The following is a 27112-nucleotide window of genomic DNA, read 5'->3' on the forward strand; positions in this document are numbered from 1 at the left end:
CCCAGCAGACTGTTAGTGTGTTGTGTATGTTTGGACATGCTGCTTACTAGATAGCTGAAAGTATGTCCATGTGATTTTGTAATGATGGGAGCATTTTGATGTATAGTGTTTTCAGCTTCATTGCGAATCTGTTACGCTGGGAATGTCTAAATCTTGAGTTCGCTACATAGTTTTAGTCTTCTAGCATATTGATAAAATCCAGAGAAATCCTTCTGCTACTTCTAAGGAGATCAGGAAAAAACAACATACATTTATACAATAATGGTGTATACTTTACGCTCGGAAGTGACTCTAGATGTGAAAGTGGCGTGTCAAGAAAGCGGAGTGGAGAATTTAGGAGTAGATGAGGTTGCAGTATTATAATTCATGCCAGAGGATTTGACAAGGCCTCTGCTCAGGCCAGCGTGGGCAATTTCATTTTGATCTAAGGGGCCTATGAGTAGGTCCGTCCACAGATCCGATTGTTCTCACGAGCTCATTTCATTTGTGTCAGTCAGCTCTTGATGATGTGCATCATCCTTCACCATTCCGCAGTGTGATTTGTCTTTCAGCTTAATAGGCTCAGTCCAGTCAGTCAGTGATGAACAGATAAACTTTAGGAGGGCTTCACGGTCGTGCGACCTTGTGGCATCAAAGGACTCCAACAAGTTAAGTCCTCAAAAGTTGAGTTTTCCACGCTCAAAGGATGACCTTGAGAGAACTTTTCTGAAATATCACACTCAGATTCATCAATATCCCTCAGCTCTCTTCGTCCTGGGAGCAACACACATCCCGAGGATAAACCGGCAAAAGAGATTTACATTGATATGTCAGAGGTTTGAGAATAATTTCCTGAGGATTTTTTTTTGTGATCCTAATTTTTGACCATTTTTCATGTCTCAACTTTAAATGTGTTGGTTTGAGTCAAAGATTTGAGTGGAATTGAGAGTTAATAAGGTCTTTGGAAGTGGGCAAATCCCTCTACTCGACAGCTCTGAGGGTTAAAACCTGTTATGACTGTTTAAGGGTAAAGGTTACAATTCGATTATGGTTACATTTAGGTTGTCGCAAAGATAGAAACATGAGTTTGTGTGTGTCTGTGAAAGACACAGAAATAGAACGAGAGACTAAGAGGAATTCATCGGACAAACAAGAAGAAAGGAAAATGACTGGGGGATTTATTTCTGCTTTATTTACTTGTATAGAAAACGAGGAAACAAATAAAACAGTTTCAGTGGGATATAAACAAGTCTCAAGGGACCTGTGGCAACATCTCTATTTGCACAGAAAGAAAAGAACGAGACGAACGAACAAGACAACACACGCAGGAACGAGATTACAGAACACAACTCCATCATGCTCAGGGACCGTGACCATTATCAGAACATCTGCTGCCACATATAAAAAAGTTTTACATCATTTCCATTTAATGCAGTGCATATAAAGGAGTGCTGCTTCTCTCCTCTCCTCTTACTCGCTCCATCATCGTATGCTTGCACTCTTTTTTTTGTTTTTTGTGCAGCGAACAGTATTTAAATAAATCACAGCGTAACTCTCATGTGGAAAAGCATATTTACAGTTCAGCTTCTTTCATCTGTCAGCTGCTTTGACCTCTGCACCCAGTAGATTTCTCTGGAAAATGACTGACGCCTTCCTCCTTATTTTCTATGCAGCTGAGTAAATGCACCCACTCTATGGCAAATTTTAATTTCTGCTTCAGTGTGCATTCAGACAGTCTTGAGCTGCGCTCGTGCAATTTTGCAATGGAGGATAAATGATTTAAGGATGATTCCAAAAGCTCAGTAATATTTAGTTTCAGTCCATCTGCTCATTCTGCAAGGTGTCTATGAACAATAACCAACGTGTTATACGTGGCCAAATGGTAACATTACTGTAATGTTCGTAGACTGTAACAACTTCACAGGAACACAGTCACTCCTCCCCAAGCCCATTAAGATTATCTTTTATTACTGCTCTCATTTAGCACCTTTCTACATTTGTGGTCTACAAAGCAGTTCATTTTGACACAATGATGATAACGCATTCATCGTGCAAGGTGCTCATGTTATATCAGCTACACCTCGGGGTTCAGTGTCTTGCCCAAGGACAATTTGGCATTTGCACAGCTGAAGTTTTTTTCTTCTATTTTTTTGGTTTCTGGAACATGTACTTTACTGTATCTCCAACAGAAAGCCTTAGGGCTTTGCACTTGGACCAAAAATTTGTGTTGCAATGTCCCAACAAAGCGTTTGAAGGATAGACAAGTCGTATTGTCTTTCTCATGTAGACCACAAGACAACCAGTTTAATTTATACCATCTCTAATTTCCAGTGACAAGACGCAGGTTAAAGGGAGCAAGCTATCACTGTTTTTCACAACATCATGACCAGAGAATGGCAGAAGTAAATAACACTGACTATCTTGTGACAATCCAATGTTCTGCTGGGAAACTTTTGAACCTGGCATTCATGTGGATACACTTGTACCCCATAGCAATGACACTCCTTGATTACAGCAGCCATCCCCAGCAGGATGCAGTCTGACACAGACACACACAAAACAATTTAGGAACAACTCAAAAAACACAAAGGACAGCACAAATGTTGACCAGGCCTCCAAATTTACGAGATTAAACTAATTAAGTGTCTGATTAAGTATCTGTGGGATGATCCACAGAGGACGAAACACCGCAGGACACCCTCAGGAGACCCATGTCCATTCTCTGATGAGTCACGACTGTTCAGAAGGCACAAGGAGACTTAGAATTGATAGAAGTGATTGGAGTATAGTTCAATATTAAAACAAACTGACAGTTACCGTGTTGATTGCGAATGTCATGACCATGGAGCAGGTGATTAGATTGATTCCCTAAAATCCTCAATGTCAAGATTGCAATTTTCTCTGCTTTCAGGGACGATCCCTCCCAAAAGATCAAGGCAGTTTTACAGTTGAACAGCTCAAAGAAAGATTTTGCCTGGTAGCTTCTCTCTAGTGGATCGTGGGGCAGCAATAGTTTTACCCAGCAAAAGAAAAAAATGCCCTGTTGGTAGAGGCACAGCAGATGCAGAAGGAAAACAACAGATGAAAAATTAAAGTGACTATCAGATGGAAATTCACTCCAGGAAGTTAGCTCAGGCACTTTAGAGGGTTTAAAACAGATATATCATAAGTATTATACCTTAAGTGCAGGCCTACTTACATACTCTACCATATTAATGGGATCAGTTCTAGGTCAAATCTGGATTCTTATTCTCCCAAGGGGTATTGACTGCTTTGTCTCCAGTGTTGAAGCGTTGTTTGTTGTTGTTTAGCTTTGAAGAAACTGAAATCTGATCGTTGAGACAGTAGCCTAAGAAACTTGAAAATGCTAGTGGTGGGAAAGAGATCTGTCGGCTCTTCAGGCATCTTAATTTCATTTTCTCTCTGTGTAGACCTTTTTTGGTTTTCGCCAACTCCTGAAAGAAACCTGGCCATTTAGCCACTAAAGTGTTCGCTGTGTTCATCAGCTTGTTGAAAACTTTGCCTGCCATTTGGTGCTGAGCAAGCTGTGAAACAGTTTAATCAGCGTATGCTCCCTGCAGTCACTTGCTTGTTGTTAGACCATATTTTCTATGATGGTTTTTGGTGGAGAACCATGGATTCTTTTCCAAATCAGATGTGGGGTCAAACATTGGGGGCCATACACTAGAAAAAGCGTTGAGTCAGCAAGAAACTATTACAGGCAAATACTGTTATAAATTATTGTACTCTCTGCAAATAAACAAAACAAAACAAAATCAGCACTTGAGTTCATTCCATTATTTTCTTCCCTGTCTGAGACAAATATAGTAGAGCCATGTTGAAAACAATGTTAAATATGCACAACAGTGCACAAAGATGTGCACTATAAAAATATAACGCTGCTGTGCACAGATCGCATATATACTGCTCTGCTACTCGATTCATACCCCAACCATCTGACTCAATATGCTGAGGTGAAGCTTTGTTGGCTGTAATGACTCAGCCACGTGCTTGTCCATGTGTGTGCCTAATCTGATACACATATTTACAGCCCTCATCTTAAAAAAAGTGATAGTATTAGTAGTTTAAGAGCAGCAAGTGAGTGTGTGAGTTGTCTGTGTGTAGGACTGAGAAAAGATGAAATAAGGTAAGAAAATATGAAACTGTCCATGTTTCTCCTATATGTGCATGTGCCAGTTCTGCTGCAGGAAGACTAGATGGCCTTGTTCAGACCTGGCATTAACATGTGTCTTGGGACATGTGTCTTTATTTCACTGGGCATCCCATCATGTGACCCGGTACACATTGCTATAAAAAAGACACACTGCTAAAAGAATTTGGCCACCTCTGAATGCGAGCTGTGCATCCTCAGTGCGTCACAGGTGTGCTCGCTTAATGCCAGGCGTGAATAGGGCCTATGCTGCATCATTACATAGTACAGGTCAGCTATGGAAGTTTGCAAAACTGACTGACTTTAGAAGCTATCATCACTAGACTTGTAGACTTGAATTGTACATTGCAAATATATTACTGTTGTATTCATAAAGGAAGTTTTGTTGAATGCAGAGTGGTGAAATAATAGTCACAATTAACCAAAGGCTGATTGAGAACTGAGAGATTGATTAGAATGGGCATTTTATATGATTAAAATTCACAAAGGCAAAATAAATTCATAAGCAAACCTCCTGAGCATAAAAATGTCTAATGTCTTATCTTAAGATTCTGTGCAATATACTGTATAGAAGTAATATATATCAGTGTAATAGTATCTAGTCAACAAATCAAAATAAGGTACAGTTCAGTAACAGGTAAGAAGTACTTCATTATTAGATTTTCTTCCAAATAAAATAGACTGCATATTACAATAAAGAAAGCAACAAAGATTTGTTTGAGAGGCACTACTGTGAGGGAATTGTACAGACTAGTTGACTAGTCTGTTTGTCAACTTCCCTGCTGTGCCATGACTCTTAATGCATCATGTTGACTAGTCACCAGTCATGTGACAGTAACAACATGGACGCCCCTCAAAAGACAGGTGAGGAGTCCAGTAGGTCATTGCAGCAAACTAGCAGACAGCTCATCATGTGTGTGGAAATACCTCACTAAAGATGAAGCCCATTCTACCATGACATGCAGAATTTGTAAGTCAGTCCTGAAACACAACGGAAGTGCTATTGTAATGCACACTCATCTGAAAAGGCATCCACTAATGCTAGCAGAGGAACGGTCCAAATCCTCTCAGCAGCTGTCAGTTAACTTCACCAAACACCCTGTGGCAACAGAGAGAATGAGGCTGCACATCAACTATTTACTGGTGAATTTTATTGTCAAAGTTATTAGACCTTTAGCTGCAGTACACAGAGAGGGATTCTGAGAAATATTTAGCCTGAGTATTGCATCTAACAACATGCTGTGGAGTATTAGTAAATGCTACGACGGCAGCCTGTTTTTATAAAGGTAACAGACATCTGCAGCTCACAGTATGTGGCTCCTGAGCTGTCTGTTCTCAGCATGTATGTATTCAGGTCAAGAGTATAGATTTCACTGTTGCAAAGCATTGCCTTATTAGTGACGTCATCAGCGACTAGTCGGTGTCAACTCGACATTCACCACATTAGAAACTATGAAGTTGTGCAACCCATGCATGAGTTATTTTGTCTTATATGTGTAAGTTAACTGTGTGTAGTTTGGTTTGTGGCATTTTGTGTTTGCACAGGAGCTGAGGACATGTTTTTTAAAGGTTTTTTAAGCTCCTCTGTCGGGCTAAGTACATAAGTGTATGGTGATTGGTCCAGACTTAAGTGTTCATTGGTCAAACACATGAATACAATTTGAGAAATTGTGAGACAGTGAACTCCTGTGTTGGATGACGCCAAAGTGATGCTGTTATACCAAGCATTACTGTCAATCCACATTGAAGTTTACCTTCCAAATTCAGTTAAGATTATGTTTGTTTTGCATTGTGTCATTGGTAAAAATTATGTAGTCAACAGCCTTTATTTTAAATGTCAGCTGACTAATTTGCCTAATTTTCATGGGGTTTAGACATTAAGAAACGAAAAAATAACAAAGGAAGCATAAGTCCCTTAGAACGTTTCCAGACATTTGTGCCTGGAGCACATTATAGTAGGACATTATAATGAGCTTTCTGTCCACCTGCTATACATGCACCCTTGATTATTTGCAAACTCAGCTTAAATGGATCATAGCAGTGAGTTGGCGACTGCATGTTATGCTGTTGGTGTGGTGTGTGAACAGGTAGCAATGAAGAGAGGAGGTGGTTCGCCAGCCTCTGGAGAGGTGTGCACCGTGGCATCTCTGGATTATCTAATCAGAGCAGTTGAATTTGATCACAGAGGAACTCTGATAATTAAATTATTCCACTGTTAGGTCTGATTTTACAAGAAAATCATAGTGATTATCCAATGGAGTTCTCGTTTGTTTTAAAGGCTGTCGATAAGAGTTTCAGATAAGGCCTTTCCAAAGTTTTTACAAAGACCCAACTTAAAGGGTCGACTGGCATCAATCAAATCTCACTTGTTGTTGTTTGTGCATAGCTTGGTAGATACATCTGTTATTTTGTTTCTGCCTACACAGTTGGTCATGTCTATGGCTGGAAACTTGTAAAATTCAAAAGCTGTATTTTAAATTAGCATAAGTGTAAATGTCAGTGATATTTGAATGAGGTTTTCTTTTCTCTGCAGCAGAGAGCTCTATGTAAGCCCCATTTATAGATCTTACCAAACTGAAAGGTAGATAATAAAGACATTAACCTTTAATTCACAGTTTCCTTCTATATTCCACTTTATTAGGCTGTTTGCATATTGTTCTGTTGTAACTCTACATTTATTATAGTCAAATCTAATCACTCATTGAGTTTGTGTCATTTGATGAGCCTGAGTGTTCTTCTGTCACCTACTGTCAAACTACCATTTACAGCTTCACGCTTAAGTTAAAGCCTGTCCTTGCAGCTTAAATTTATAGGAATATTCTGATTATCTAATCAGCAATACCTTCTTACAGACACCAGCAAACATCCGCCAACATCATTACCATCCCTGCCCAAAATAAATATTTGAATTGAAAGCACAATCAGACTGAACCGTAATCCATATTCAGTGAGCCAGGCAGTAAAATAACAACACAGCATCTGCTCTCAGGAGTGGCTTGGCAAGCATTTTCATTGTCGTGGAACTGTTCCTGCTTTTAATAATACATTTTTATTTAATAATAGATTATTATTGTGGCCAATTGCCTTGTAATGGTTTGTCATCAGAGCTGCTGTCCTTAAGTGATATTGTGATGGATACATGTTGTGTTATAGCTGCGCTGTAAGTACAGTATGTGGGCCCACCTAATATCAGTGTCCATTAGCATCTGGACTTTTACCACGCATAGATTTAGTTAATGGGTGATTAACCCTAATGGTGTTTGGAAAGCCATCTGCCATTGTCTGCCGGCAGCAGCCCTGTAGTGAAATATCTTACTTCATACAGAGGTAATCTGTGATGCTATCACATTCCATCTGAACATATTTATCTAGAGAATTATGACTGTAAAGCAAGTGTCTGCGACAGTCAACACTGTAGCTGTTGGATATATGATGTTAAAGGACTGTGTGCAGGGTCAGAGGCAAGTCCTCAAAGCTACGTCCTCAACCCTCTGTCACTACTGCACTGGCTGTAGCAGGAAGTTACCTAAATGCATAATGCATGACAGTTACAGTCCTATTAAAGTACCTAATCAACTGCCTGATTTCCTTGACCTTCCTTGACGTAGAACAGCTCTCTGATCTTCAGCCCAGGCCAATTTTATCTGTTGTTGGTAAGGTTTGTTGAATACGTCCCAAAAAATATTGCTGCTGCCTGCTGCTTCCATCTCAGTTTCAAAACAGTGACTTGGTATTAACATGTGTCCTGAGTGATAGGATTTCAAGTGGCTAGTTTTAAGTAGGCATGACCATGTAAAGCTACTATTTGAGGTCCGAGCAACATTATTTGGATAATGTTGCATAACAAAAGCACCATATTGTGCACACAGCTGTTGTAGAGTCCTACTTGTTGCTGTTTCAGAACCATGAACAGCACTGTTTCTTTTGCTCCCATACGTTATCTTTGAGGCTTACCCTGCAACTACACTGTAACTTGGACCCTGGAAGTTTCCATCTGCACAAAAATGTCACAAATATCAGAAAATTGGCTGTCAAATGTCAACCCTTGACGACCTATGTTTGATTTAGAATTAATGATCCAGCGTTTTAGACAACAAGGCTGAAAGAGTGCATGCATCAGAGGACTAAGACTAACACAGAAAAATAAAAGACTTGTCCAACCTTGGATGCTGGGTCTTAATGAATACATAATAAAATGCAGGCAACGGTAAATAAATGATAGTGTTTAAGTGTTGCTAATTTGAAAGCAGTGTCTTGGGCAGCGGGTCTAGACAAAGGGACAGACTGGTGAAGACAAAAGAAAACACTGAAGCAAGTTATAATGAGGCAGCAGGGGACTGCCTGTCAAACATACAGCAAACACATCTCAGAAGGGACACAGAAGGAAACAGACACAAGCATGCATTAGTGCTCTAGATACACACATATGTGCAGGAACAGACACAGGAAGTCGGGTGTGAACAACATACAGTGACCAGGAAAATACCATTTTGCCATGGGAGTTTAGGTGATGTGCTGCTGATCTGTGATGAAATTCATCTTCACCAAAACATGCCTGTCTCAGACCTGGCTGATGAGCTTAAAGGGTCAGAAGATTAAGCTCAGTATTCCCCATGTCAGGCATGTCAATCGTGGCACGGTGAGCTGCATTTACAACATAACAGCAATATCTGAGATTACCGCTTTGAAATGCAGGGCTAAATACCCCTGCATTACGGTGCTGAAATATAGACCTAAAAATCCAAGATTATACTTCAGTGAAATAAAGCCTTTAGGCCTAATCCATAGTCAAAGTCTTGCCTCTAGCTGGGTTGTGGGCCTCTATAACCTAGTTCTGACGGCTGTTATTGGGAAAAGCTGCTTTGTACTGGTCAGTTGTGTGATGAGGGCTTGGACACGGTCTGTTGAGTTGACCTATATTTGGCGGCCTGCCCCGTCAGAACAGTCAAAAACCAGAGCTTCTCTTGAGTTTTTTTCCATAGGCAAATTCGGCTGCTGGCCATCTTTCACTCTTGGATCAAGTACTCACGTCATGGGGAAGCTTGAATGGACTGTCAGCTGAAAAAATTCCTGTGTAATGACCTTCCAGGTCAAAACACAGAACCTCACTATCACAATAATGTGTGAGTGCAATAATACATTGCTGTATAGAGTGGTGCTTAGACTTGAATGCTAATACCAATGTGTCGACAGTGGCATGCTGAAAAGGTGAGATGTAGCACGTATAATATTGTAGGCCACCATCTAAGTGTGTCGACATAATGGCATATGCCAATAAGCAGTACAGCTGAAGTTGATAGGCAGTAGGTACGAAAGTAGGTGAATTAATAGATTTACTTTACTGTCAAATCATTAAAATTAAATGTTAAACACACTATGCTAAGGAAGATGTTGCTGTTTCCTCTACCTTTAACATTTTCAATTTACAGTCGTAGCCCTTTGTGTCAACAATGTATGCAATTATGCATGACAGCACAAGTCATGCATAAATGTATGGCACAGCATGACTGAAGGGGAAAACTCAGACTTTCTTGAACAACTATTCAAGGTTCATGTAGTATCTCAGCAAATAAAACTCTCCTTTATTCAAGCCATATGATACAAATTTTGCGCATGATGTTCCTTCCATTTTCTTTTTTATTATATTTTATTATTTTATTTTTCCTTTTTCTCTAATGAAACGATTTTCCAAAATGAAAGCATCCAATATTTTATTCAACAGGGTTATGTGTACCTCTCAGTCATAACTCTCTAAAAGCTTAGCTTTTGTAGAGAACTGAAGTCCAACAGGTTAAATGAACTTGACTTTGCAGCCCATCTAAGGAGTTCCTGGCATGTTGTATTCCTAAAATAACCCCAAAGTAATACATTCCTGTAAGCATTAGTCTGATTGATCTCAGTCCACACTGTGTGATATGGCTACAGAAAAAAGCAAAGACTGAGAGTAAGAGGAAATAGGCAGGTTTACAAAAAACATAGCATAGCACATAATGCTCTGCTGTTGTGGCGACACAGTCGGAAGCTAACAAACCCTGAAAAAGTGGACTGGCATGGTGAATGTGAAGCATAGGGGTATTGCGTGGCCCGATAGGCAGCCTGTTAACACGGTGCAGTGCATACTCAGAGTAGGGGAGGGACTGGTGCTGAGAGGGCTCAGGTGTACTGTAGTGTTTGGTTCAAATCAAAACCTCAACCTTTTGGGTCTTCCTCCTGCTGCCTATTAAAGCAGAAAAGTGCTGAAAAGATGAGGAGGTCGAAACGTGTCAAGTGAATAGAAGTAGGCAGGGAGAGATGGAAGGGGGGATGAGGGTTGGAGTTAGGGGGCAGAAAGGCAACAAGAAGGGAGAGGAAGCAGAGGAGGAGAGTAGAAAAGGAAAGTACCCAGGTGGGTGGTAATGAAATATTAAAGTTCAGAAACAGTGAGGAGGGAGGAAAGGGAACACTCCTCAAAATGGAAGACAAGTAAAGCCAGGTCAGCCATATTAGCAGCATTCAGTGACCAGAGATAGTTGCCTAGCAGCATGCAAGGAATTAGTTTTTTCTTCTTTTCTCTTCTCATAGCTCTTATTCATCTGCCCCCCACCTTCCTACTCATTTTTTTCTTCACCTCTTCTTTTCTGCTGCCCTTCTATGGTGTCATTCATTCAACTTCATTTTTCCATCCCTTTCTGTTCCTTCTCTTTTCTCATTGCCATGCCTCCTATCTGCCCACAGACTGCACTTTTCTTACCCTGGGATGAGGCTAGTGCTACCACATGCCAGTGGCAGGCTGTGTGTGTGTGTGTCATGTCAAGCCTTTCATCAGTGTTTAAAGCTGGTTAATGCAGTTGTTATAGCAGCTCTGTGTTGCATCAGGATGAGTGGTGATTCTGGTTTGGAAATTCTGGTGGGGCAATTCAATCCAGAAATACCACTATCTGTACCCTCATAACAAAAGCACAAAGCCATAGTACCTGGAGAAAACTCACAGAACATGCAAACACCACCCAGAAAGGCCTGAATCAGACTCCAACCTGGAGCTTCTCGCTGGGAAGTGTTAACCTCCATGCCACTGTTCCAATCTGATGACATCATATCAATAGCACAATGGCAGTGTTCAAGATCTCACTATATCAAATACTCAAAATCAAAACAATAACGTGACAAAAATACAATGCATGGCTCATGGCGTGAACGGCAATACACACAAGACACAGCAATCAATATACAAAGTCACCACACACAATATACCACAGCCAAACAGCCACTTACACAAATTCCAATATAATACAAACAATTTGTAAACTACATTATCAATTCCATTTAGCTTAAAAATAAATTAGATTTACCAAGCGCCTTTTGACGAGCTCCGGTTAACCAAATTTTCTGCTTAAACCACTCCTGGTTGAAGGATCTAGTTTTGTCTTTTTCCTCTTGAGAAACAATTAAATCCTCCAGTCGATGTGGTCCAAAACATTTTATCTCCAACTTCTGCTCAAGTGGTAAAGTCCTAAATCTCACACTAGCATCGTGCAATGATTGACGCTACGTTAGCTGAGGTAGGTGACCTGTGCAGTCCCTGCCCCTTGCTTCAAATCAGCCAATGAGAGGCGCTGCCCAAACTGAAGTGTGCATTGTGCATGCAGCAGTTCACCAGTCCACAAATCTGCAGGCCAGGACCATCTTAGCTGTGCCCCATCGAGCAGAAACACAGACACAGCATCAGGCACAACAAACGTTGTCCCCATTTCATTGGGGACAAAGTTCCTTATTTATTAAGTTACGTGCAACAACATTTTTGGCACAGGAACCTTATAATCCTCCCCTGCACACCATCGCCCTCTGGTGATGCCAGACGCAACTTAGAAACCAATAGTTTGTGAGTATTATGTCAGTCTCATCTTGATTTTTACCAACGCAATACTGATAAATGCCACTAGTTACCACCATAACAAGATATTAACAAAGCTTACTTTTAGTGGTAATCGGTTTGACCGTACATTGCAACTTTGACCACGCACTTCAATAAGTCCCACAATGTGACATTTTTGTCAATGAATCCCTTTAAAAAGACAAAACGCAAAACCAATTAAGCCAGCTCTTACCACAAGTATGCATGATATTTTGTATATTTTTCTTATTTCTGTGTCATAGAGTCTGAATTGTCATCCAAAATCAGTTGAAATAATGGCTCATCAATGGGCCACATTGTTGCACTGGATAACACACCCCCTTCATTGCTGTAACACACATGCTCTAGTTCATTTTGAGTTAATCCCATAAGTATTCTGATGAAAATACATGCTAGAACACTGAATGTGTATTAATCCATAGCCCTAACATGCAACAAACAAATGTAATATTTTCTACTGGTTGAGTACAGTCTGATAAACCCAACCCAGCTGTTAGTGGATTTTTTTTTGGTATTTTTGACCTGCTTTTAAATATTTACGTCTTCACCGGAAACCCTTGAGGTTGAAGTTGAAAGCAACCGACCAACTAACACGTTGCTTTAGGTCTTTCCAACGACATTGCTGACGGCAACCATTATAAAAGATAAGATAATCATTGATTGATTCATCAGTGGGGACATGTGTGGAGTTGCAGCAGCACACAATTCAAAGGACAGTGCATAAAAACCATATAAAAGTAAAACACCAAACAGAAAATCAAAAACAGTATTATTTGCTACTAAGAGCAAAGAGCTGATTCTACCAGTTAGCCATTGAGAATTGTGATATTTCTGTGAATTTGTATCCTTTGGAGTTCAGTTCTTATTGTTTTAGCTGTTATTTAGGCAAATAATGTTACATACATACATACATGCCCTCTACTAAAAATTACAGTATTGACCCTTTTCTGCGTGCCAGATCAGCCTAAAAAACATGAAACATGAAACATGAAAAACATGTACATCTGTTTTAACTGGGACTGGAAACATCTCAGTTAGTACTTGCGCCCTGTCCCTGTCTCTAATCTTTGACCCATTGCTACTTTTTATGGCACTATTTGTTGGTGTTACAACTAGTGCTCCTATATACTATAAGTAGCACTTCTACTGCAGTCGTGTGAAGCTGTGATTAATGCAGAGTCTGCTGAAACTTCCCTTTCGAAAGATTTCCAGTTGCACTGGTCACTGCTCCTCTCCAAAAGAGTTGGAGCTTATTAGGTGCATTATTATATTTACCTTACATTGTAGCACATATGGAAAATATTAACTGGCTGGTATCCATACTTTACAAGAAATCTGTTAACAGGCTGGTTTATTAGTTACTTTCCACTTTGCTGTGTGTGTGTTTGTGAATATGTTAGTCTTTTCACCCCCCACTCCAACATCCAAATATGTTTGTATGATGAGTGCAAAAGTAAAGAAGAGTGTAGGTGTGACAGCCTAAACGCTGGCACACCAGGAGTGTCTTTAATAAAACTAAAAGAGATGCATGTTGCCTTGTTTTCCAGGAGGTATGCCAGTGCCCGAGGTGGCGTCTGACACTGCCAGCGCTGCCACCATGTTGAGCCCCGTCCTCAATGCCTCCAACGGAGACGGCTCTGAGTCTGAAACCACCTCCGCCATCCTGGCCTCCGTCAAGGAACAGGTTAGAAGTCTGTGTGCGTGCGTGCGCCCTACACAGAGGGTTGTCACAATTAATGACATTTGAAAACCGGGTGGTAGTGAGGATAATTAATCCAGTAAACACAAATGATGGAATGCCCATCTGAGCAAACATGTCAATGATATGTCACCACATTATGTTAGCAGAGAGCTATGTGATGCAGTCTGCTAAGTGCACTTTTGAAAACAACCTAATGTACAACCTAATGTAGTTTTGTCAGAGTCTGAACAGCATTGTTGGATATACCGTGTATGACGAAGCAGCTAAAGAACAAGATCAAGTCACCTTGATTTTTTTCAGTAAAGCTAAGATCAGGCTTTAGAGCCAGACAGTTTTTTGGTCTTCATTATGTATTTATGAAGGTTAGAATATTCATCACACTACTCAAATGTGTCTGAAAGTGCTCATCAATTCTAACTCCTCTTTCATTATTGACTCCGTTATAGAGCACATAAGTGACATATCTAGATTCTGAATTGGTACCTGGTAATTGTGCACAGTATGCCATGTGATCATATATGTGATCACGTGTGTTTTGTGTTACATTACCAGGCTTTAAACATTGGAATCTTTATTTAGTCTTTATAATTTAACCGAGAATGACAAGCAGTAGACACGTGTTCATTCTATTGGATGCATTAAGTTTATTCATGCAGGTGTTTTCTGCATTTTCTGTTTCGTACTTAAAACTAATGACAGCACTCTTATTATATAGCAGTAGTTTAGTCGCTAGCAATGCGCCCATCACAGGTAATGTTGGGTAAATACTACCCATGTATACTGTAATACTTTGCAATAAAACAAGACAGTGATGTATTTTCAATTTATTGCATGAAAGCAACAACTATATGCATCAGTTTAGGAGTGGCAATAAAAAAATGCTCGTTGAATAAATCCCACAAATCCATAATAATCGGAATCAGAAAAATAATATTAGGAACAATGTTCATACTGTGGTCTTTCTTTGCAAAACACAAGACTACTGCTTTATTTTTAGTTACAGATGAGTTGGAATCATTTATTTTGCAGAAGATTAAATCCTATATATTAAACAGTATATACCGGTAGTCTGCAAAAGCAAAATGTTCAATTGGATGGAAAATGGAAAGACAACATTGATAAGAACTGGATCATTAGGTTCAGATGTACCCAATGCCCAACCTGAATAGTTGGAATTGTGACATGCTGGTGGTGTTTGGGTTTTAACCACTTAAGATCATTAATGTACCAAAATTTCATGTTAATCCACCTGGGCAGTTTTCCAGATATTTTAATCTAGACCAAAATGTTGGACAGATGGAAGAACATTGCCACCCCACGAGCCACACTACTGCTGTACATAAAACAGCTTTCAGCTAGCTTATTCCCCAATAGGATACCAATCCTCGTACATGACAAATCATAAGGGATTAGTACGATGTTAGTGTGAGATCTCATTATGTATTTAAACTTAAATGGGAAGTCCACCGTTTGTGCACATTTGAATCTGTTTCAAATTTGTGGATGCACTGCTACATTTGTATGACGCCTTGTGGTGAAATCAGTTGAATTGATGTCAGTGAAGTCAGCATCAGTTGCTGTTGAAGTCCAGGTATTTAAGACTATGAAAATATGACGGTGTGGATTTAGAAAAGATGAGGACAGAGGCGCTAGGCTGCATGTAGGCTATGTAGGTTTTGACAGAGCACAAGTGAGCAGAGTAGGCTACTCCTCTTCACTGAGGGAAGATAGCAGCGCTGTGAATGTTTACTATGTCTGGTACAGGAGATGTGAGAAATCTAAAGATAGGAAGTGAGAAGGCTGAAAGTGGAAATAATGGATTCTGCATATTTTCACCTCAGTTCAGTCTGTCAGTCACTACAATGTTCTGGAAGTCCATTCTGAGATTAAGTAGGTCATGTACACACACACACACACAAACACACACACATATAGACAATCTAGGACATGGCAATGGTAAATGTGTAAAAAGAAAAAATGCTGAAGAGTTGAAAACAGAAATGGAAGTTTAACCTATTTGAAGGCAATCAAAGACAGTTACTCTCTCCTCTACCTCCATCCGAGCTGGATTTCTCCTTCTGCACCACAGTGAAGTTATTATTATTATTTTTAAGTCAGTCATTTGTCACTTCCTTTCATACTTGTATTCATTGTGTGTCATTTTTCAACATGGGCTGTCGCCAGTCTTCACTACCCAGCTCTGAAGCAAACAGGGGTGCATTTTTTTTGGGCAGTGCGTGCACACTGAAACACACACACTTGGCCATGCAGTCATGCGGTCTACAGACACACACATGCGTGTTCATGCTGTCAGTCAGACTCTTTTGAGTTTGCTGACTCACACCAGGAGATCCCCGCCACTGTTTTCCTCCGCTTCCTTTTGCCCACATGAGATTGATTAGCCATTCGACGTCGTATTTATCACATCTGTCAGCTTTAGCCCTCGTATCGTTCATCATCTCTGCTGTCGCCACATCTGCCATTGAGGCAGGCACAGTGTGAAGTCTGAAAGAGTTTCATTCCAGTGTGAAACATGCCTGTTTGAGAAATCTGACACACAGTCCTATTGAATGACACATAAAATGGGAGCGCTGGGTATTGATGAGATGTCTCTGGCCTGCAGCTTTGTCACGTTTGATAGTCTTGTTAGTTCTGAATCACGAAGATGTGACTGCTTGTTTAGGAAAACAAACCTTAAGATGGTTTTATCCAACCTACAGTAGTTGAAAACAAAATATTTTCAAGGCTTTGAGCCCATGAGAAATACAGTAGTGTGGTGTATGTAGTATGGCGTTCATCTTTTGAAGCACAGAATACAGTAGGGGTAGTGGAAAGAGTCACTGCAACTTATTCAGTATTTCTTATGGACCTCAGGGGAAATGCATGTGAAATTTAACTGAAATACAGGTGCAAAATCAGAGGTATAATGTATAATGTTTCAGATAAGGAAAATAGTTATATGAGAGCTATAAAGATGAAGTCTTTATTGAAATCAATCTAATGCATATGCATATTGAGGCAATGAGGTACCCCTTCTTTTCCAGTGTAAGCAATGTCTATATATCTATATTTCTTAATCTAAAACTGATATCTGCTAAAAACACATGTATATACAAAATAGTGAAAATAATCTATTATTACAATGATGTACAACTTAAGTTAAAATACTAATACTAGAAAAATATTGAAAATATACAAAAATTACATAGCAAAAAATATATCGTTTTTTATTGCTGCAGTGGTAAAAGTGTATCAGCAGTGGTAGAAGTGTAAATGTGGTTTTTAGAATAGACTGACAGATATAATAGCAGCATCAATGCAGTTTCAAGTCTGTTATTTCACATTCTATATTATGTAGGTTGTTACATGTGACAATTCAATAAATTCAGGTCTGAGACAATATTAAAAAAAAACACAATTCATGTTAAGAAGTTAAAAACAAATGTTGATGCTGAACTGGAATGACAGCTGATAATGACAGAGCACAGAGTTAAGTTAAGAAAAGGGCAAAGCTTCATGCTGTATTCATGTCATGATTTATTAAGTTTACATTATAGAATGATTGTTGTAGAATAGACAGATGTCATACATTACCATACATTAGTAAATGTCCGGGTATTACACTTGTGGCCACTGAGTGGGGTCGTTCACTGATTTCTCGGTTGGTAGGCTGTATGGACATACTGCCCCTATTTCTTCAAGTTTTTCTATGTAGCATCGCTGATCATTATATATGTGTTTGCCCAACTAACGGTTTCTGGCTGACACATGCTAGCAACACAAAATAAATACTGACTACGGGGGAATTTGTATTTACCACTAGTGGTATGACAGTATGCAACATCATACTAGTGGTATGATCTATAGGTTTGTCTCAAGCTTCCCTCTGTACATCACGGTGATGTAGGTCATGATGGGGTCTATAGATTCATGTCACACTGTTCCAGTTTTTTTTTTGTGGGGTGTGTTCAAAATCTGGTGCATGTTGGTGCATGTTGAAGAAGTCTCAACATTGAAGTATATAGAAAACACACTCACACTGACCAGCATTTATAATTTGATTCCCACCACCCCCTGGATCACAAACTAGGAGTCATCAGAACCCTCCAGCACCAAGCACAGACTGTACCCACCAGACGGGATGGAAAGGAGAAGGAGGGAAAACACATCAAACAAACCCTCAAGACCCAACTGGGCCTTTGTTAAAGGCTCAAAAAGATATCCCAAAAGGGACAGGGAAGAGGAGTACAGGAGGAGGAAGAACATCGTCATCCCCTACGTACGTGGCTGGTGTATCAGAGAAACTGAGGATAATTTTCAGAAAACCCCACATTCCATTTTTTTTCAGAAACTGGTCCGCCACAAAGACAAAACACCTAGGCAAAAACAGAGTAGTGTAGTGTAATACTGTTCAGTGCAGTGAGGATTGCACAGACTTGTACATTGGGGAAACCAAACAACCCATCCACAAACGTATGGCTCAACACAGGAGAGCCAGCTCATCAGGGAACTACTAAGCAGTCCACCTCCACTTGAAGGACAAAGGACACTCCATTGAAAATAGCAATGTCAAAGTCCTGGCCAGAGAGGACTGATGATTTGAGAGAGGAGTAAAGGAAGACATCTAATGTATGTCAAACCCTAACCCTAAGTGGAAAAACCCTCTCTAAACAGAAGGGGTGGACTGAGACTTAATCTGCCATCTATGTACAATTCGGTCTTGACTTCTGTCCCCAACAAGTTTCTGCACCATTCACACCTTGAGCCTGGAGGCTCTGACGGACAATAGCTTCGTTAGAGCTCCATTCATACAGTAAGTAGCCTAGGCACACAATCCCCCCTCTTAACGACAGGTAAGTACCCAGCCATTATGAAAATAGTGGCACCAGTTTCTGGTCAAGTAAGTTTCTGATGAGTGTACCCACAGAGTTTTCCTATTTAAACTTCAACTTCCCACTAATCTCTCAGAATTGAAGAAGCTACTCGGATGAGTGGTGAAACGTCTTCAAGAAATTCCACAACGCCTTTTGGATTACCATGACCTGGATGACTGAGAACCTTCACAGACATACTGTAGATTACCACCAGACGTGACCTTGAAATGTTTTTGAAATCACTGCCACTCAGTCTCATTATGGCAAAGTCCTGCCTAGTGAGGTGTTTATGAATCAAGTACTGGACCCATTTATGTATTCATATTTAATAGTCAGATGTTTCAAAAATCTGATCTTTATCAATCTATTCAACAAATATTTCTGCACGTAACCTTCCTCTTGCAGAAAGAATGCACAATTACACTTCTTAAGATTCTATTCGAGCAATATTTTTCATTCAGTTGCACTTTCCGGCATGTTTCTGACTTTAGAAATTATGTAGGGGTTCATGCAAATCAGATGAGCTGCAGATGGAATCATTTACATATGTAGTCTTAGTAATTACGCAACTAAACTGGAAACTTGCTGAGATGCAGAAGTTTGCTCCCCTGGTGTTAATTTGCAATAGTTTTGGTGAACATGAAGTCATCTTAAACCTCGGTCACACAAAGCTGACATGCAATTAAAATGCCTCAGTAGAAAAAGACAATGAAGCTGTGGCCCTCATTAGGGAAAGCGACCACTTGTTCCATTGACTCTAGAACTGGAAAAACACATTACATTACAGCTACAACCTTGATTTCCCTCACACTGGCAATGTGACCGCCTGCTGTGATTTTACAGGCCACACTAGTGCACACAGTGCAGCATGAGCTACAATAGGAAATGCATGTCCTTGTATCGTCTGCCTCATCAGAGGAGAGAACTTGACAAAGAATTCAAGGATGCGAAGAAGAGAAGTGAAAAATGAGCAAATTCAAGATGGCAGAAAATTATCCAGAATGAGAAGACGATCAATGGTGAAAGCACAAAGAACAAAATCCATCACAGAGGCTTTCTTCTGGTGATAAAATCTGATATTTTAGGCAAAATGTGGTGTTTCTGCAGCTTCTCAGCCGCTGGATAATTGATGTTTATCATGGAGCTCAGGAGAATTGTTCACTCTAATTGGCAGCGCAGTCAAAAACAGATTCTGCCAGGTCTGACCTGAAACTAATTTGAATCCAAATTAAAGACAGTTTAGTGCTGAGGTAATTGAAGTTACACCTTTATTTTCTCTCTCTACGAATAATGAGACTCATCCCTGTCCTTCTCTCCACATACAGTCATATACTTATGATTTTGCAAAATCTACTCACATTTTAAGTTTCACAGAGCAGACTCTCATTCCGTTTATGTCAAGTGTTTTAACATATAAGTTGATTAAAAAAACAACAGGGTTTTGAAAAATATAATTGTTCCGTGTTAATTGTACTCATTCCATGTGAATTTGGTTCTTTTATTGTTTGTATTCTGTGCAACGGCCTTGCGATAATATCGGGCCTTTCCTCCTCTTCTCTTCATTTGCTCATTAAGGATTAATTAAGATTTGTTTAGCATTGGCTAACTCATTAAATTACCAAATATAGTTCTCTTCAAAGTTCACAATAGAACTAGATATTCATAGGAATTGGTTTGAAAGTGGATCAGACATTAATTTTATTTTGCTTGTTATGCAAGGGGGAAAGAAAAAAAAGAAACTTAAAAGGATATTTAAAGAATGAGAGGGTGTGGATTTTGGGAGGAAGGGTGTGGGTTAATGATTTGTTTTCTTGGCCTTGGAAGTAACTCTGGGTTACTTAGCACTGCAGGTAACACTTGTTACATAAGTCGGTCTAAGTCGAGCGTAACTCGAACCATAGACGCTGATTTTTTTAATTTATTTTTGATTACAGGCAAAAGAATAAAGGCCAGAAAATGTGACCGTGATTTCAGCTTTCATGTTTGTCAGTTCTATTTACTTTCCTACTTCCTACTTCCTGCTTTCCAATGCCATACAGGTACATTTTAGTATATCATCTGGAAACAGTAGATAAAAATAATAAATTCAAGTCAGATGTTTGTCACATGTCATGTCTTCACTTTAATGAATTCATATTACAAGATCTTAAGCAGATGAGAGCCTTGAATTGCATCACTTAATGTTAGAACTGTTCACATTAGCAGCAGTTTTGGGGAAAAGAACTTGTCAATATTTTAAAAGCCTGGACCAGTGAGCTTCAAGACACTTGTTAAATTATTATAGTTTTCAAATTAATTTAATTTCATCACCCTGTACAGTGTCGTCTTTTCCAACATTCTTTACAATATATACATATGTATCAACTACTTTTATCTACTACTTCAACAAGCTTAAACAGAAAGGCCAAGTGTCAAGGATAAATAAAGAATAAATAGCCATGTTAAATCATTGAAGCAAAGCTGAATTGAACTGGAATGTCATCATAGCTCTCTTGAGCAACCAATCCCAGGCAGAAGCAACTCTCCAGGCGGCCAATGGTATATTGGCTCAGCGGGCCAAGCTGCAGCAACAGAACAAGCAGTAAATTTTGTTGGTCCACGAGGGGTATGAAATTTTATGTTGAGAAAGAATACAGAATTTCTTCAGAACTAGATCAGTGGGCTGTAGTTGCTCTTGTTCTTCTCTCTGATCCCACACTGTCTGCAGTAAAAGCTCAGTACTACGTGAATATTAACAACCGTCCCTGATCAAAGTGTGTCTTTTGTTGTTCCCCAATTCATTTGATGTAGAAGACCATAAAGTTCCAGCATGAATACAGTTTTACCTTGACTTTTTTCCATTTTTTTGTCGTACCTTGTGTAGTGGCTTTGGTTTGAGCATAATGGACAAATATACAAATGCATATATGTTTAGAATGAGAGCAGCTATGAATTATAAAGGTAGTCCCATAAGCCCCATGCAGTAGAATTGTTAGTTGTTTGTCAGTACAGAGTACACTGTGCTCAAGGTTGACAAGTTGAACACAGGAGTCCAAACCCATGAACACCAGCATGCAGTTCGCTCATTTTGCATCTGGGACTACAGTTCAAACATAGTATAATCTCAACTCAAAGGTGCTGCAATATCCTCATTGTTTAGTGAGGATTGTGTAGCCTACACTTTCACCTAGTATTTTCAAAAGATTTCAGACTGACGTGTATATACAGTATATACAAAGTTCCCAAAAGAGACTCAACCTGAGGAAAAAAAAAGAAATATCGAATATGAGGTGCAGGGCGGAGGGTATGATATTGTTTGAGCTGAGCCAGCTGGGCTGGTCAGTGTGTCTAACAAACCCTGACCTCTAAAATATATTCTTTTTTACTGCATGAGGACGTTTATACCAGCAAGTCATCCTGGTCAGATAGCGACACAAGATGGTTTCGATGTGTTCGCATTCAGCACTGCCAGTCTTGTAGCTAATATCGAATCATTTTGAATATTCTACAACATATCTGAAATCTAAATGTTTAATTTATCTTCCAGAAATATAGGCAGTTCTATAACGTGTGATTTTTATCATATATAACCTACAATTAAATCTTAATAGCACATTTCTCCAAATTTCCAAAGACCAAAGTAAACATATTCTAGTGTCTTATGTTAAGGGGTAAAACCCAGAGATATTCACTGACTCCAACACAAAACCATAATCATTTATCAAAGTAGTTCCCCCAATCAAGTATGCTTGCAATTGTTATGACCAGCCAAGGGGAAACTAATTCATAACACAAAAAGCTGACTCTCCCCTTTTCCCTTCTCCCAAAAAAAAAAAAAAAAATCAGCACTCCACTAACTTGCAGTTCGAAAAACATCTTTATTTTAGTTAGGACTCCCTAACCAAAGTCAGGAGAAAAACACAAGAACAAAACTGGCTTCTCACCCTCACTTGATGGGACTGCGGTAGTAAAATATTCAGACCTAAGAGCGTACAGTACAGAGTATGGAGTGGTTCAGCTCTGGGTTGGTCACAGGAAAACATTAGAGCAACTGCCTTCTCTAACAAAGGCCTTTTTAAACATCGGTTCATCAGGTGGTGTTTAATCATTGGCCGGCCTACAGGACACTGAAATGAAAAAATGAAAAACAGCAACCCCTGCAGACAGGGAGTATAGTACCAGACAGGCACTCACTCACAGTCATAACACAATGCATCTGTGATAAAACAAATGGAACTTGAGTCAGTTGGGCTACCCTTGAATTGGAACATATAGTAGTACAACACAAGCACAGGTAAGGATGCAAACAGAAGTGCCTTTGTGCCCCACTTTGTTCTTCAACCCCACTAGTGAAACGTGGGCCAAACATTTGCAGGGCAAGGCTACTCATGCGCCTCCCTTTGAACTTCGAGATATCAAACACCAATAGCCAGTTACTATTAGAGTGTCTCAAACCAGCAAGGTTAACATATCTAATTCCCCACTACAGGTCCTACCTCCATAACCCAGTATTGCTATTAATATCTGTGTTGTTTCTTGCTAACATGTGAGAGCCTGTAGCTACTTTGGTTGTACGAAATGCTCAAACCCTGACAACTAGATGTGCACTTTGCCAAACTGAAAGTCCATAAAAACGTAACTTTGCTGTGAAAAAGGAAGGAACTGGTCAGATGGAGAGTCTTCAATAATGAATATGATCCATGAGTTGATAAATGATCTTGTATTTATATAGTGCCTTTCTACCTATTGGTACTCAAAGTGGCACATCTACCTATTTGCTCACACATTCACACACTCTGTGTTTTGCTCATGACCACTTTGGTCACTGGTATGTGAATGGCTAACCCTCTAGTTTGTGGGCAACCTGCTCTACCTACCGAGCCACAGACGCACCTACCAATATTTGGAAGACACGGGATGCCTGATTGGCAAACCTCCCAGCAACAGGCAATAAAGTGGGATAAAAATAACAAGTCCATGGGCCGTGTCCAAATGATGAAAGCAGCAACTCTCAGCCTTTGGATGTTTACCTTGTGCCATGACCTCCAACATCACTGCGGTTTTTCATTTGCCCTGCAGTTGTAACTTGATGCCACCCAAACAGTTTCCATATTTTGCAGCCCAATAAACCCAAACAAAGATGCAGAATTCTAAATATTTTACAGTTGGTCACGATTTATGTCCCAATCCATGAGCTTAAAACCAGTTACACAGGGGCTGAAAAACAACTGTTGAGGGGAGGAATTAAACCTGTCGCAGATATCGGAAAATGAGACAAATCTGTCTGGTTCGGGAGTAACATTTAAGTAGTACCTGGGGAGAGCTAAATCTCCTTGACTCTTGTCTCATATCTGCAGTTTCCCACTTTTTCTTTGGCCATTATTTTGCTCTCTGCTCCGCGGGTCTGTATATTAGGATTACACCACTCTGAGACAACTTTGCTACCAACTGGATGTACCTAGTAATTTTCCTCACGTAAACAATAGCCCCAGACAGCAGCGGTCTGAGCTTGTACAGCCGTTGTGACATTTTTCTCATCGAACATGCCCCCCAGTCTGAAACTTCCAAATACCAGGCGGGCACCATGGGGCACAATTAGACGGCTTTGCACGAAAGCGTGAGGGAGAGAGAGGGATAGAGAGAGACGATAACGCACACAATCCAGCGATGCTGCACGTTCACCCCACCACTGTCCTACACTCATTTATTTTACTTTAGTAATTGCTTTAATGGGGTTTTCAGCGGCTAGCTAGTGGTTGCACACTAGCTCTCTGTCTGTCTTACCTCTGTCTCCATTAAGAAGCTCGGACTGCAGCAGAATCTCTAGTAATGCAATCAGTTGACAAGCACTTGATTGTCGAACCTGCTCATTAACACAAAGTTAATTGTTGTCCTTTTCTTTTAATTGCTTTTCAAGCTATGATTACTCACACACGCAGACACGCACACACGGCAATATGTTGCTGTCAGCAGCTACTAAGTGTTTTTTCCCGCCGGTGGGATGCTGTAGTTCTACATTTATTGTGAGCCTTTAAAGACACGCTTCTGCTGTGTTATAGATTTCAGTTTATTGCATTTGGAAAAGAGATGATGTTGTTGGAGAAAAGCAAAACTAATAGAAAAGACAGGGATCAGCCAGGCACATGCAGTGGATACAGACAAAAGACCATTGTAGAATCCAATGCAGCAGTTTTATTACTTCCCGCAGACACCTAAAAACATGTCAGCATTCTCGAGAGGAGACATTAATTAAAGTTGATTGAATAATTGCTTTATTTTATTCAAGATTATTGTTGCTTTTATGTCTGTGAATTACTTGACACATACAAAAATAGAAGCAATTTTAGGCCCTAAAACTAGATTTTGAATGTAGGACATATAATTGCCATATAATATAATTTCCACATAACTGACAGAGCTTCGTGTCAATTATGTGGCAGCAATGGTTACAGGTCTGAAGCCTCAGTTCATTTTTGAATCACATAATGGGGAAAATGTCACTGACTTTGACTTTGGCATGATGGTTGCTGGCAGACAGGCTTGTTTCTGTATTCCTGAAACTGCTCTAAAGAATGTCATGGTTTTTCATCATGACATTCTTTAGAGTTTACTCAGATGGCTCAAAAAAGTTCTGTTAAGAGGCAGCTCAGCATACGGAAACACCTTGTTGGTGACAGAGGTCAGAGGAGAGGGGGCAGACCGGATGAAGCTGACTACAGTGATTGAAACAGCTGCTGGCAGTCAAGCCAGAATAGACTCGCCAAAACTGAAATGGAGAGTATTATCTGCCCTGGTAGTCTCAATATTGAGCATTAACAGCACGAATCCATGGATCCAACCTGATATCAATCAGTCAATTTAAGATCTTATACTGTATGCTTGCACCATGTCACAAAACCAAAGTCACCTCTAATTGATTTCATGAATATGAGAGAGCTTGCTCTGCAGACTCTAGAAGTGAATCATTTTTGATGTGTTAGATCAGGAGATATGCAGCACAAACGTGCAGCCAATGAATCTTAAATGATATCAGCGTGGAGCAGAATATTGAAGGAAGCAAGGTTTCCAATATTTTGTCGGATCCGTGAAACCAAGAAGTTTTGAGAAGAGAGGCCTGACCCAGCATGTACATAGTGTTCCTAATGCTTTGTGAGAGTGTAGTGATGGAGATGAGATGTCTGAAATGAAACAGCTTCAGTTAAAATATATTCTAAAGTCATGAAGGCATGAAGGTGGAAAGCTGTGACTGTTTTCTAGTTTAGTCTATTAATAAAACAATTCTACTCACTGCGTTAAGGGAAATAAATGGTTTCCAACGACAACAAACCTCAGCATTCACACTCTTCAAGAATTTAAAATCTATCTCCCAACTAAAACAGTAAACAGTTAATCCCAACTATTAAAAAGTATTTGTACAGCATATGACACACAGAATGAGATCATGTGTTTTTGTCAGTCTGGCTTTAAATTACCGTAATAACGCAAATATTGGATGTAGCGACGAATAGCAGCAGCCTGTGCAGTTCATCTGCAGGTATTCTAAATAAAAATTTTTATTTCACTTTATTTAAGATTAAAACAGATAAACAGATAAACTTTCACTCAGCTAGCCAGCGCTTAGAAAGTTAAACCAGTTCACGTTACTTCTTCTCCTTCATCATTTGGTTGTTTTGTTTCCTTTATTTCACTTTGTGCTTATTTTCTTTGTATTGTTCCCTCTTCAGCCCTTTGTGTATATAGAGTTGAGTCAGTTTGTCTGCATTCACCTGTGATGTCGCCCCTCGTCTTTCTGCCTTCTTCAAGAGCTCCTCCTCGCTACTTCAGGGGCAATGTGAATATAAATAGAGGTCAACACGTGTTTGGAACTCAATGAAAAATCCATGAATCTAATATTCTTTGCTATGCTTTTGAAAATTGTTCACCAAATTGTTTAGCACGTTTGCAGATACAGATACAGATACAAAAACCGTATGCATGTTCAGAGGTGCTGTATGTATCATGGACCTCTAAGCTGAGAGCGGAACACTGAAACAATGAAGCATCAAACCAGTCCATCTAGTTTTAACCAAACACTCACCTTGGTGATTAAACCTGTGGTCATTCTGCCTGCAGCCAAACAGCTGCTCAAACTGAGCCAATTCAAATTTGAATAAAGAAATGACTGGAGACTAGAGCTTTGCATGCGAACAATATATTTACTGGGATGTTGTGATTGGCTCAGTTAGTGTCTTTCAGAGAGAAGTGGACATGTTGGATAAGGGGAAACACAGAATAGGGGTTGAAAATATTTTTTACAGGGACTCTTGGCGCATTTGGAAATAACTGGAAACCATGGATTCAGATATTGAGCCAGATTTTGAGCCAGATTGCATGTGGGTAAGAGATGACTATGCATGCTAGTTTATTATGTGAAGTTTCAAAGCAGATGTTTTGTTGGCATTCAACTTTAAGATAAATTAATCAGTTAAGTTAAATGCTCTCTTATGTGGGCTATTTGGCAAGGAACTGTTTGGTGG

The 27112-nt window shown here is 39.7% G+C and overlaps 1 protein-coding gene across 7 annotated transcripts in view; it reads left to right on the plus strand.

The window, feature by feature from the left end:
• The window catches only part of ctnnd2b (catenin (cadherin-associated protein), delta 2b), a 154200-nt gene that overhangs the window by 21541 nt on the left and 105547 nt on the right, over positions 1-27112 (plus strand). For all 7 annotated transcript variants that reach the window (XM_047589505.1, XM_047589507.1, XM_047589508.1 and 4 more), the window contains exon 2: positions 13589-13725. In XM_047589505.1, the coding sequence (XP_047445461.1) occupies positions 13594-13725 (132 nt within the window). In that variant the 5' untranslated portion in view covers positions 13589-13593. The remainder of the gene's footprint in view (positions 1-13588; positions 13726-27112) is intronic.

This window comes from Mugil cephalus, chromosome 7 (assembly GCF_022458985.1).
Source record: "Mugil cephalus isolate CIBA_MC_2020 chromosome 7, CIBA_Mcephalus_1.1, whole genome shotgun sequence".
NCBI lineage: Eukaryota > Metazoa > Chordata > Actinopteri > Mugiliformes > Mugilidae > Mugil > Mugil cephalus.